At 42.5% G+C, this 13,522-nt stretch overlaps 1 protein-coding gene across 1 annotated transcript; it reads right to left on the bottom strand.

Moving 5' to 3' along the window:
* Nucleotides 1-9,393: 9,393 nt before the first annotated feature.
* Nucleotides 9,394-11,538, bottom strand: LOC113762053 (probable 2-oxoglutarate-dependent dioxygenase AOP1). The gene is made up of 3 exons (XM_027305338.1): nt 11,168-11,538; nt 9,791-10,112; nt 9,394-9,642 (listed from the first exon to the last, which is right to left on the bottom strand). The coding sequence occupies exons 1-3, from the start codon at nt 11,536-11,538 to the stop codon at nt 9,394-9,396; spliced, it is 942 nt and encodes a 313-aa protein (XP_027161139.1).
* Between the last annotated feature and the right edge of the window lie 1,984 nt (nt 11,539-13,522).

The raw sequence follows: 13,522 nt of genomic DNA, 5'->3' as shown, positions 1-13,522 counted from the left end.
ATGTTTGGATGAACTTCGGAGCGAATCGGCTTTCAAACGGCAAAAGAAAAAAAATTTTGGCAAAAGCTCACTGGCCTGAATCCGGCCAGGAATCCGGCCAGAATCTGGCCGGATTGAAGGCCGGATTGCCTGAGAAAAAATTGGAAACCCGGCCAGTTGCTCACTGGCCGGTATCCGGCCAGACAATCCGGCCGGAATCTTGGCCGGATCGCCGGCCGGATTGGGTGGAACTTTTGAAAAAAAAAAATCGAGTTGCTCACTGGACAGTATCCGGCCAAGAATCCGGCCGCTAATCCGGCCAGATTCCGGCCGGATTCTGGCGTGTCCAGCACTATTCATTTCGGTTTTCAATTTTCGTTTTTTTTATTTTGTGTTTTCTGACTTGTTTGCGCGCAATGGTATGTTCCGGAACGTTATAGAACGACGTTAACTGTACCGTAGTCCTGGCGAGAGCTGGGCAGGCAGTCCGCTAACCCCTTTGGTTCGCCCTAGGGGAAGGTGGGGCTGTCACAGGTGGTATCAGAGCCTAGGTTTGAATTAGCCTGGGTGTTATCGGATTGTTTGCCTTACGGATTGTTGCTTTTGGCCTTTAAGCTTATTTTGATAACTACATGTTCTTGTGATGTAGGATGGCCGAACAGGGTGATACTAGTGCTAGTCCTTCGGGGGCTAGACCTCGTAAAGTCCTTCCTGTGATCCCCTATCAGATACGGCCGGGAGGGGCCGTCATTCGTTGGAGCCCGTCTAACCGTCTTCGACGGTGCCCGTGTAAGGAGAGATATGCTTACCCGAACACTCTAGTGTTTGCGCTAGATAAAGAGCGCAAGGGGTTGGCAAGAGAGAATGCTCGACTGGAGGTCGATGCTATTCAGGATAGGGCAACTAATGATAAGCAAGCTGCGCGAATTAAAGAGTTAGAGTACGACGTACTTGAGGCCGAAGATCGAGTGGACGACCTTTGCGCTCAATTAAAGGAGGCTCGAGAGCGAGAGCTCAAGCGAGCTCGCAAGGTCCGGGGTCGCGCTGAGGCGATCCTTAATTTGTGTGACGACGGACTCGAGGAGTCTAGTGATGAGGCCTCGTGTGCTGGGGCCGAGCCTGGGGAGGAGTCTACCCCATCGCCTGGGTCCCAGACCCCAGCGACTGATTAGGCCTTGATCTTAGGGCACCTTTTGGATAGTGGTGGTTTTGAATGTACATAGGGATAGGGATAGAGCCTTAGCTAACCGTTTTGGATGTAGAGTTGGCTACGTGTAAATCTCTTTTGATAGGCCTATCCTCAGGTGGAACTTTTGTGTACGTACGTGCTTTGGCCGTACTTGACTGACTGCTTGTATAAATGTTTGGCTTGTATATATGTGTGTTTGTGCTCATGTTTGCGACGTATAACTGTGTGTTAATGTTCAAGTTTATGTGTTACTTACTTGCTTTATTACTGCTTTGGATTAGTACTTTTGCCTAGACCGAGTGAACTCATGGAAGGTACACGAAGTGGTCGGGGGCGTGGGCGCGGTATTAGACAACCCACACCGGTTAGAGAAACTGGGGAAGCTTCTTCTGGCCCAATTCCTGAACCCCAAATAGACCCCAATGCTCAAATAGCTGCTGCTATGCAACAAATGACCAACCTACTTGCACAAGTAGTGCAACAACAGGGCCAGAACCCAAACCCTAACCCTGGAAACCCCGGAAACCCTGGCCATCATAATGAGAGCGAAGATAGAGCTCTAGAACGTTTTCAAAAGTTTTCTCCGCCGAAGTTTGTTGGGGGACCCGACCCTGACGTGGCCGAGAAATGGTTGGAGAAGATGGTAGACATATTCGCGGCCTTACACTATCCGGACGAACGGCAGGTGACTTTTGCCGTGTTCCAACTCGAGGGGGCTGCCCGTTCCTGGTGGAACGTAATTAGGCAGAAATGGGAGCGGGAGCAGACACAGAGGACTTGGGTGAACTTCATCCGAGAATTTAATGCTAAGTTTTTCCCTCCTCTAGTCCAGGAAAGGAAGGAGGACGAGTTTATCCGGCTCCGGCAAGGGGCTCAGACTGTGGCGGAGTACGAGAGCCAGTTTACCCGCCTGTCCAAATTCGCGCCTGAACTAATTATGACCGAACAACGACGCGTGAGGCGCTTTATTCAGGGCTTGAACGTGGAGATCCAGAAAGATCTCGCAGCGGCTCAAATCACTACTTTTAGCGAGGCAATGGAAAAAGCCCAACGGGTCGAGAGTGCACGGCTTCAGGTCCGAAACTTCCAGGCCAAGAAGCGTGGTTTTCCTGGGAGTACATCTGGACAAAGTGAGAAGAGTACTCCCTCGAAGTTTGGACGAGGATCAGGAGGTGGTCGACAATCGGGATCAGGCAGAGGGACTCCGTTCAGGGGCGGCCAAGCTGGGCGAGGACAAAGGGGGAACACCCAGAGTGGCTCGGCTTCGGCACCTCGTGGTCCCTGTGGGCACTGTGGAAAGACAAACCACACCGAGGACAATTGCTGGAGGAAATTGGGGAAATGTCTGCGGTGTGGAAGTGCGGACCATCAGCTGGCTACATGTCCGGTCCTGAAACAAGACGGAAAGGGAAGTCAACTACCGCCGAGGACTAATACTGGACCAGCCAAGGGAGACGGATCCAAGCCTAAAGTGCCAGCTAGGGTTTATTCCTTAGAGCCCCATCAGGTCCCAGATTCTTCCGAGGTGGTGGAAGGTACGATCCCTATTTTCCACCGCTTTGCCAAAGTTTTAATTGATCCTGGTGCCACTCATTCGTTTGTTAACCCTGATTTCATGTGTGGCATCGATATAAAACCTGCTAGCTTACCATATGACTTAGAGGTTAGTACACCTACGGGGAATCAACGTTTGGTGACTAGTATGGTCTATAGGGATTGCGACGTATGGGTAGGTGAAAGGAGGTTTTTAGGGGACTTGATTAGCTTATCCATTAAGGGGTACGACGTGATTTTGGGTATGGACTGGTTAGCCAAATATAACGCCCAACTGGATTGTAAAACGAAGATAGTGGAATTTCGCATTCCTGGTGAGGCAACCTTAAGGTTGGATATAAGGGGTAGGTTAGCCTCATCTGCTCTCATTTCGGGCATTCGAGCTAGAAAACTGATAAGTAGAGGGGCGCAAGGTTTTTTGGCCTTTTTAATTAATACCCCTACGGATAAGTTAAAAGTGGAAGACGTGGCTGTAGTGAGGGAATTTCCGGATGTGTTTCCTGATGAGTTAGTGGCCTTGCCTCCGGAAAGAGAGATAGAATTCCGAATAGATCTGTTACCTGGAACCGCACCTATCTCGAAAACCCCTTACCGAATGGCGCCTGCAGAACTTAAGGAGCTTAAGTTGCAACTGCAAGACCTTTTGGAGCGGGGATTCATTCACGAGAGTGAGTCTCCTTGGGGAGCTCCGGTCTTATTTGTGAAGAAGAAGGACGGTACGTTGAGGATGTGTATTGACTATAGGGGACTGAACAACGTTACGATCAAGAATAAGTATCCACTGCCCCACATCGACGAGTTGTTTGACCAGCTGCAAGGAGCAGTGGTCTTCTCGAAGTTGGACCTCCGACAAGGGTACTACCAGTTGTTGATTAGGAAGGAGGACATTCCGAAGACTGCTTTCAACTCAAGATACGGGCATTATGAGTTTGCCGTTATGCCCTTTGGATTGACTAATGCTCCCGCCGCCTTCATGGACTTAATGCATAGGGTTTTTAAACCCTACCTGGACCGATTTGTCGTGGTGTTTATTGACGACATTTTAGTCTACTCCAAGTCACGCGAGGAGCATGAGAAGCATTTGAGAATGGTGTTGCAGACATTGAGGGAACATCAGCTGTATGCCAAGTTTAGTAAATGCGAGTTCTGGTTGGAGAGAGTAGCGTTTCTAGGGCACGTGATCTCCCACGAAGGTATTTCGGTGGATCCAGCGAAGGTTGAGGCCGTGACAAATTGGAAAAGGCCAAAAACTCCCACGGAGATTCGCAGCTTTCTAGGGCTAGCTGGGTACTACCGACGGTTTATTAAAGATTTTTCCAAACTGGCAGGACCTTTAACTGACTTGACAAAGAAGCATGGCCAGTTTATCTGGAACGGCCGATGCGAAACAAGTTTTCACGAATTAAAGAAAAGACTGACCATGGCTCCAGTACTGGTCTTGCCAAATGGAGTGGACGGGTTTGTAGTATATGCGGATGCGTCGCGAGAAGGACTGGGATGTGTTTTGATGCAGAACCGGAATGTGATTGCTTTTGCCTCTAGAAAATTGAAGCTTCACGAGCAAAACTACCCGACTCATGATCTAGAATTAGCTGCAGTGGTGTTTGCTCTGAAAAAGTGGAGGCATTACCTATACGGGGTGACCTTTGAAGTGTTTTCGGATCACAAGAGTCTTAGGTACCTCTTCTCCCAGAAGGAACTGAATATGAGACAACGGCGATGGATGGAATTCCTGGAAGATTACGACTGTACGATCAATTACCATCCGGGAAAGGCAAATGTGGTAGCAGATGCCTTGAGTCGTAAGGTGCAAGTAGCAGGGCTAATGATTAAGGAGTGGGGTTTGCTAGAATCCGTGTGCGAGTGGAAACCCTGTCTAGGGAGCCATAAAGTGATATTTGGCAATGTTAGGGTTACCTCCACTCTACTGGAACGTATTAAAGAGGCACAAAAAGAAGATTTGATGGTACAGAAATGGAAAGAGAAAGTGGATAAGGGAGAAACTACGGACTTCAATTTGAGTCCTGAGGGTATTTTAAAGTACCGAAACCGAGTGGTGGTACCAAAGGATGAGGCATTGAAAGCAGAAATTCTGGAGGAAGCTCATAGATCTAAGTACACAATCCATCCGGGTAGCAGCAAGATGTATCAAGACCTGAAAGGAACCTATTGGTGGGACAATATGAAGAAGGAAATCGCGCAATATGTACAAAAATGTCTCATTTGCCAGCAAGTGAAGGCAGAGCATCAAAAACCATCGGGTCTGTTACAACCCTTGGAGATACCAGAGTGGAAGTGGGAAAACATTACCATGGACTTCGTTTCCGGTTTACCGAGGACGCAAAGAGGACACGATGCCGTTTGGGTGATCGTTGATCGATTAACCAAGTCGGCCCATTTCTTGCCGGTGAACATGAAGTATTCAATGGACAAGTTGACTCGATTGTACATGGATGAAGTAGTAAGATTACACGGTGTTCCTGTGAGCATCGTTTCCGATCGGGATCCACGATTTGTATCACGGTTTTGGCAGAAATTTCAAGAAACCCTGGGGACGAAACTCAACTTGAGCACGACCTATCATCCTCAGACGGATGGCCAGTCAGAACGGACAATTCAGACGCTCGAGGACATGCTACGAACGTGCATTCTGGACTTTGGAGGCAATTGGGGTCAGCACATGACCTTAGTCGAATTTGCATATAACAATAGCTTCCATTCGTCAATTCAAATGGCTCCGTATGAAGCTCTCTACGGACGCAAATGCCGCTCACCGATTTACTGGGATGAAGTTGGTGAAAAGAAGGCACTAGATCCGGCAACCATTCCATGGATGGAAGAGGCTCAAGAGAAGGTCAAGTTGATAAGGCAACGGATCCAAACCGCTCAAAGTCGCCAAAAGAGCTACGCGGATAATCGAAGAAAAGATTTGGAATTTGAAGTTGGAGACCATGTGTTTCTAAAAATCACACCTTTACGAAGTCTTACAACGGGCAAAGGAAAGAAACTTCAACCGCGGTACGTCGGACCCTACAAAATCCTTCAGAGGGTTGGAGCGGTCGCGTATCGATTGGAACTGCCATCCAGTCTATCTCGAATCCACGATGTATTTCACGTCTCGATGCTAAAGAAGTACCATCCTGACCCATCTCATGTTTTACAACCGGAGGATATCGAAGTAGATGAATCACTGGCCTACGAAGAGAAACCGGTTCAAGTACTCGATCAAAAAGTCAAAGAGCTCAGAAACAAGAAGATTCCGCTAGTGAAGGTGTTATGGAGAAGCCACGGAGTTGAGGAAGCCACCTGGGAGATGGAAGAGGAAATGCGAAAGAAATACCCAAACCTTTTCGGGAATTAAGGTGAGAAATTTCGAGGACGAAATTCTTTTAAGGGGGGGAGAGTGTGAGAACCCGTAAAACCCTAATTATATTCCTAGGGTTTATTTCCCCTTAATTGCATAATTTTGCATTTTCTGGCTTAGAAATATTTTCTGAGAGGATTGTATGAGCAATTATAGTTTTAAGATGATTTTTCTAGCATTGGAGAAATTTTAGAAAATTATGAGTAAATAGTGGACGTGGGACCCACTAGTGCGAAAAGTTCGGAAAAATTCGGCCAATAAGGTTAAGTTTCGGATACTGTGTATAATTTATCGGGTGTTAAGAGATAAGTGGAGTGTGTGAAGTGATTGATGTGAGAGAGGAAAGAAAGATAGGAAGGCATTTATGGAGGTGCCACATGTCACTTTCTCTTTGGTTGTGACTTATGAAACACTATTCACCTTTTGACATTTTTTTTGACTTTTGACCCAACTAAGTAAATATCCAAAAATTCACCAAAAATCACCATTTTTCTCTCTTGTTTGGCCGGCTCTCTCTCTCACTCTTGCAAGAAGGAGAACTCCTTCAATCTTCAAGTTCTACTAGCAAATCATCTCAATCAATCCCTTAAACAAGATTTCACTCCATAGAAACTTTCCTTCTAGTGTTAGTAAGTTGTGTAGTGAGCTTTGTTTGAAGAGCAAAGGTGTTCATCATCCCTCTCTCTCTTGTTTCTTGGTAAGTGAAGCTTGAATCACCCTACTACCTCTAATGATGCTTATTTAGTGCTTAATGGAGGCATGAGTGTTGAAATATATGATTTGTTTCTTGATTTGAAGAGTTTTGGTGAAATTTTTATTTTATTGGGAATTTTTCTGGTTTAATATGAAATGAATGTTGTGGCCTTGTATGATGAGTGGTAATGGTTGATAATGACTCTATGAGGTGTAATGGATAGGAAAATGCAACTAATTTTGGATTTGGATGGAAAATTGGAGAGTTAGGGTTCTTGAAGCCCCAATTCTGTTCGGTTTTAGATCACTATGTTAGAGGCCGAATTAGACTTTGCTCAAAACATGAAAGTTGTAGGTATTGATGTGATGGAGATGCCTGTAAAATTTCAGGTCATTTGGATTAGTGTAGAATGAGTTATGACGAAATTACTGTAGCTGTTCTGCTTTGGACAGAATGCGAAAACTGCGATAGTGATTGGCCATTTTGACTGGTTTTGGTTTGGATTTTGAAGTTGATGTCTTCTGATGAAATGTAGCTGAATGTCTTAGCTAACATATGCCTTTGGAATGTTGGCATTTGGACTTGTATAGACTGAGTTATACCGATTACAGTTTTCTGTCTTTTGCAAACCTGTTTTGGGAATTCTGGTATAGTTTTTGGCATTTTTGACCTAGTGGTGCTAAGAACTGGATTGAGTGCCCTTCCACATTGTTGTAGCCCTGTTTCATAGCTTCGAAACGGTGGGTCTTACACCCCCAACCGATAACCGTAGTGAAATTTACGCCATTACCGCATTCTAAGCTCAAACACGGTTTTTCTATCGAGGCTTCAGTTAAGGCCATATATTAATTTCTGGTTTGCTTTCATGCCTACTTATGCATGTGAAACCCTATTGGGGTTGTGTTTAGTATTGTTTGATGACTCGTTCTCGAGTCTCATTGCATTTGTTGTGTGATTCTAGGGCGTGACGGTAGCTCACGGCGTCTTGGTGATCACGGTGTATGAAACACCACTTTCTCACTTGGTGAGTATACTACTCACTAAATGGTTACTATGTGGCTTTGCTAAATGTTTATGTGATGCCTTGAAGGCTTACTTGCATATTGGAATTGATTAAGGTGAGGGTGTACTTGACCGCCCTCACCTCTTTTGATATTGTCACTGAATGGCTACCGTTTTATTGCATTACTGAACTGGATATATTGGTTGGTGAAATCCATTTTATGGAAACTGATTTGGTGTTGTTTGGACGATGTCCAACGACCTTATTGTATTACTGAGCTCAACCCCGTTTGGTAGTCAATTGGATCGAGCCGGCGAGGGCTTGGTCGTGAAGATTGAATTGCCACGGGGACTGTACTGGGGAAACTTGTGGTAATGAGACCCTTGGTTCCGGTAAACTCGAGTATTACCAAAAGCTACTGAAATGGAGTGCGGGCCCGGTTGGGGTATGTTTGGTGGAAGGAATGGAAGTATAGTGAGGTCTACGGTTTGGTACTCGTACCATTGACGGAGGGTCAATGCAATTGGATCAAGATGGCAAGCGTGGAATTGGGCTCTTGAGAGCCGACCGTATCCTTTTTCCATTTTGCTTCATTGCTTATTTGTGCACTTTAAATGAAGGTTCATTCTTATATGACTTTGATTGTTATTTGGTGGTATACCACTGGGCCTTGGCTCATTCCGTGTTATTTGTTTTCCTTACAGGAATATAAATGCTTTTGAAAATGGACTGGATAGTCAATTGCCATACTGAGCTTGTACATGTCTTTTGTATCGCTCTCGAAGTGAAACCCTAATGTAACGGGTTCATTTCCTTTTGATAGGCAAATCGAATGTGTACTCCTTAATGAATGGTTGGCATGCCATTATGGATGTAAATGATGATTTCCATTGTATATATATGTTTATATGTTGAATTGATGTTTGGATGAACTTCGGAGCGAATCGGCTTTCAAACGGCAAAAGAAAAAAAATTTTGGCAAAAGCTCACTGGCCTGAATCCGGCCAGGAATCCGGCCAGAATCTGGCCGGATTGAAGGCCGGATTGCCTGAGAAAAAATTGGAAACCCGGCCAGTTGCTCACTGGCCGGTATCCGGCCAGACAATCCGGCCGGAATCTTGGCCGGATCGCCGGCCGGATTGGGTGGAACTTTTGAAAAAAAAAAATCGAGTTGCTCACTGGACAGTATCCGGCCAAGAATCCGGCCGCTAATCCGGCCAGATTCCGGCCGGATTCTGGCGTGTCCAGCACTATTCATTTCGGTTTTCAATTTTCATTTTTTTTATTTTGTGTTTTCTGACTTGTTTGCGCGCAATGGTATGTTCCGGAACGTTATAGAACGACGTTAACTGTACCGTAGTCCTGGCGAGAGCTGGGCAGGCAGTCCGCTAACCCCTTTGGTTCGCCCTAGGGGAAGGTGGGGCTGTCACACAAGACTTCATACAAATATGGTATTTGATCAAATAAATATCACACGGTATTTTAATACGAAGTGACATATGTGGAGTCATGGTAGGAATAGAAACTTGAAACACCAGAAATGATAATTGAAAGTTTCAACACCAGATTAGCTAAACAAATTGGCAAATAATTCCTTTTGTTGCTAAATCTTAGACGCCACAGTAAGTCTTGAGGGCAGATTGAGCTCTTTGTCCAGCCTCGGTGTAGTAGAATGACAGGAACTCAACATGATCAAATGGCTTGAACAGCAAGGGGTGCTCTTCATCTACGAGCTCTTCTGGAGCTTTTATTATGTAGCCAGCCTTTGGGATTGAAAATAAACCAGCTGAGTACCGGGCCTCGTTTCCAGTCATCATTACTCGGTGATAGGGAGAGTGCAATCGGCCATTTGTCCATGCCTGAAAAATAAAATATGGATCAGGTGGTGTGTGTGTCTGTACAGGTGGTGAAAAGCTATATATTTTCTTGTCCAACACGATATTTGGGAAAAACTTTGAATTACCTTCTTTAGATCAAGATGACAAAAGAATTTAAAGGAAGACTTACGAGGAGGGAATCTCCAATCATGACAATGAAGGATCCTGGAGAAGGTTTGACATCAATCCAATGTCCATCTTTTGTGAGAAGTTCCAATCCTTGTACTTGATTTTGAGACAAAATGGTTACTATGTTCTTATCAGTATGAGCATTTAGTCCAAGCTTTGTCTCAGTTGTTTGAGGTCCTTTGTACTTCATGACTCTAAGAAGGTAATTTGTTGAATCCATGTGCTCATCCATATATTTTTCAACGCCTAGGCTCTCCAATATCATCCTTCTCACAATCTTATCCAAGTCTGACAGCTGATCCGAGTAGGAATGCACAGTCTTGCTGCATATAGAAGAAGAGTCCATCAAGAAAACTTGTTACGAATTCCTCATGCATGTAATGGTTAGAGCTATGGACTTCACTAGTTGGGGATTTGAATCTCGAGTATGTTAGTTTAGTCCACAAGAAAAGGTGGAATTCAACTCCCTCTAGAAACCAAATTTACAAAAAAAAAAAAAAAAAAAAAAAAAAAAAAAAAAATCCCTTTTAAAAGTAATTAAGGACAAAAAAATTGAGAACAAAACGGTACTTCATCAAATTTTGTCATATATGTTTAATGGACATCTTGTAATGACTAAGCTTAATTTAGTGTCACATATAGTGTTCTAAAATAAATCAGTTTCTCAATCTAATCCAAACTTTATTAATTAATGTCAGATAAACTTACTCCTAAAAAATGAATGTACTCTCAATTTCTTAAAATCTCATGCGTTTACTCTGTGTTGATTTTGAAAATCACAGCGCCTATGATTCAACTATTGTGATATTCAAAAATCAAAGTGGCTTGCAACTGTTGTCATATTCTGAAATCAAGTGGCATATTCCAACGTCAGAGAGAACATTTAAAACAATTCTTCCACTGATAAGCTGGGGTATCAATCTCAACTTGTGCTAGTTTGATCCATAGAAAAGATGTGGAGTTTAACTACCTCTATTCTCCCTCTCCCGAAAACCCAAGAATCTTTTTTTTTTTTTTTCAAATCTCTTTTAGAAGTAGGTAAGCAATAGAACTAAGAACAAAAAGGTATCTCATCAATTTTGTCCTACATGTTTCAATTGAAAATAAGGACATCTTATTGTGATATGGATTATTTTAGTCCAAAATTCTGCATTATCGACTCCGATATGACTTTAGAATCACCAGGCATCAAATGTGCAAGAACATGGAATCAACTCCTATGTTTCATAAGGAATTTCAAATCCTAGGTCAAAAGCCCCCAGTCTCCTCCCCTCTTCTTAAGTTCCATCCCTCCTTAACTAGAAATTTAAAATAATGAAAAAAAAACTAAGAATGAATCATAAGAACATGAACTAAAATTGGGATAAAATATCATTACCAAAAATTTGAGTTTCCCTCAGGCCACAAGAGGTCGGTGAAGTTCTCAACTTTTTCAGAGATGGTTGCATCATCAATACCCATGCTTTCATACAGTGGCACCATGGGATACTGTCCAACATAGCCATGGAAAGGCTTCTTAGATGAGTTTCTGACTTTTGTCTGCAAAGGGAGGTCGAATAGCTCTTCTAAGGCATTAAAAAGTGATTTTTGAAGTTCAAGAGGGATTTTATCAAACAATGCTTCAAAGCAACCATATTCTTCAAGTGCTTTACGCACTTGATCTTTCACTAAATCCCACTCTGGAGTGCCTGGTTTCAATCCAGGGTTGGAGAAATCTATAGTAGGAAGGCTAATGGTCTCAGAACCCATTTCCTCAAGTTTTCCTCTCTTTTCTTAGGATTGTTATTAGTTATTAAGCAATAGTTGAAGTCTCTGGTGTTCTTGATATACTTCCCAAGCGAGGCTGAAACATATATATAGTAATATAATCATGTGTAGCTGGCATAAGTTACCGGTTGGGCCTCTCCAATTCCAATTCTGTTCAGCTATATAAACTAATACATTTGTTATATAAACTTAAATTTTAAACCACTGTGCTTCAGCTCAATGGCCACCAAAAGGGATTAAATTCCTCTTTGGACTGTAGATCGGGGATTCAAACTCCACGTGTACTGAAAAAATTCAAAGGAGATGTCAGAGCATCCCCCGTTGGTCTAGTTAGATCTGTACACCTGTTAACCCCTTACATAGACTCTTTAGACTCAAAGAACGTATCAGGGCATCCCGTGATTTAATCAGTTTTGTATACCTGATAGCCCCTTATATAGACTCTTTAGTCTCCCCCTCCCTATAAAATAAAATAGATTGTCGTGTGCCAGAACATCCCGTTAGTCTAGTCAGATCTGTATACTTGCTAGTTTCTTACATAGACTCTTTAGGCTCTCCTTTCCCGAATAGAATAGATTAGATTATAAAAATATTATCGTTATGATAAAAAATATATGTATAAACTTATATTTTAACTGTGGTAGTGCATGAACCAAGTTCATAATTACACTAAAAAATATTGGTTTATACCGAAATTGTACCAGTTTACACAATTGGATGGAACTCGATAGAACCTCAATTTAAGAGGCCTATATCCTAAGTTACCTATCACACTCAGTCACAGGTTCAGAGCTGTTTGGTTTGCATTTTGGGAATCAAGAATAACTATCGGTATGGGTTTTAGTACATCTTTCCCGTTACATGTTAGATTTGGAGCTAATAGTTGAATCACAATGGTTGTCACAAGTTATACCAATTTCTAACTTTTGCTAAAATCAAAATGCTAATTTTTGTTATATAAAATGTTAATCATTCTTCAACTTTTATAATAATCCTTATGCAAGATTACAACTTAAGTGTTTGATTGCGCTATATAATTTTAATCATAATTCAACAAAAGTGTCAAATTGGAGCAGTATAATTCTACAACACTGTCAAATTGGCTAAAGCATCCTAGATAGTTGTCTTTTCATCATGTAGTCTCGATGCTTTTGCTGGACAAGGTCATGCTATTATGTGAAAATTAACACTCCTATCCATTTTTCATAGTGGAACTATAATTTGCAAGTTATTGATGGGCATTTTTCTCAACATACAACTGATTCTATCAGAGCGGAAAGGGTTAATTGCTCAATGCCGAAGGAAATGTTAGGAAACCGAAAGAGAATATATGTTAACTTTTTCTTCTTTTTCGTTGCTGTTAAATTCGTGATATGTAACAAATATAATTTATTGCAATCGAGTAGACTGAAATTTCTTGGCACTGACGAAGTCTTACCAACAGAAATAAATGCTAAATAATTGCCAATGAAAATCATTGTTTTGCGACAATTGATGCTTACATTAGCTACAAGCCGAAGTTGATCCAGTTTATTTAGATTAAATCTTTAAGCTAACGTCATGACTCCCTCTGATGTGATTTTTTTAATTTTGTCTTATTCCTTGATTTTAATTATTGACCTTTGTCTTGATCATGTCAAGGATCTCTTATTATTGGTGTCTTGGTTATACCTGGAGCATCAATTTAGTGTGGTTTCAAGAAATATGTTTGCCATTTAACAAAGAATAATGGAGGATCATGAAAGCTAAAATACAGCAAGGCAAGTTTTATCTTGATCAATGACCAACTACTAGACAAGTCTAATAGTTGGCCACGGGCCAATAAGCAAACTCCAAATAGGATTATAGGACTTATCATTTTCCAGGACATATACTTTTATTTACTATGTTTTATCTGTTTTTCTAATGCCTTCATTGTTCCACCAACGATTTCAAGCACAAGTTAACCTCACCTCCTCTACTTTCT

This window comes from Coffea eugenioides, chromosome 1, assembly GCF_003713205.1.
Source record: "Coffea eugenioides isolate CCC68of chromosome 1, Ceug_1.0, whole genome shotgun sequence".
NCBI classification, from domain to species: Eukaryota; Viridiplantae; Streptophyta; class Magnoliopsida; order Gentianales; family Rubiaceae; genus Coffea; species Coffea eugenioides.
The sequence above is the reverse complement of the archived record's forward strand: the minus strand, read 5'-3'. Positions and strand labels throughout refer to the sequence as shown.

What these genes read in the sequence shown, in the direction of transcription:
- LOC113762053 (XM_027305338.1), bottom strand. Translation starts at nt 11,538, where the DNA reads ATGGGTTCTGAGACCATTAGCCTTCCTACTATAGATTTCTCCAACCCT. An exon ending in GAGGGAAACTCAAATTTTTG is followed by an intron (nt 10,113 to 11,167) that starts GTAATGATATTT and finishes TTCTATATGCAG; the next exon opens with CAAGACTGTGCATTCCTACT. An exon ending in TGATTGGAGATTCCCTCCTC is followed by an intron (nt 9,643 to 9,790) that starts GTAAGTCTTCCT and finishes TTTATTTTTCAG; the next exon opens with GCATGGACAAATGGCCGATT.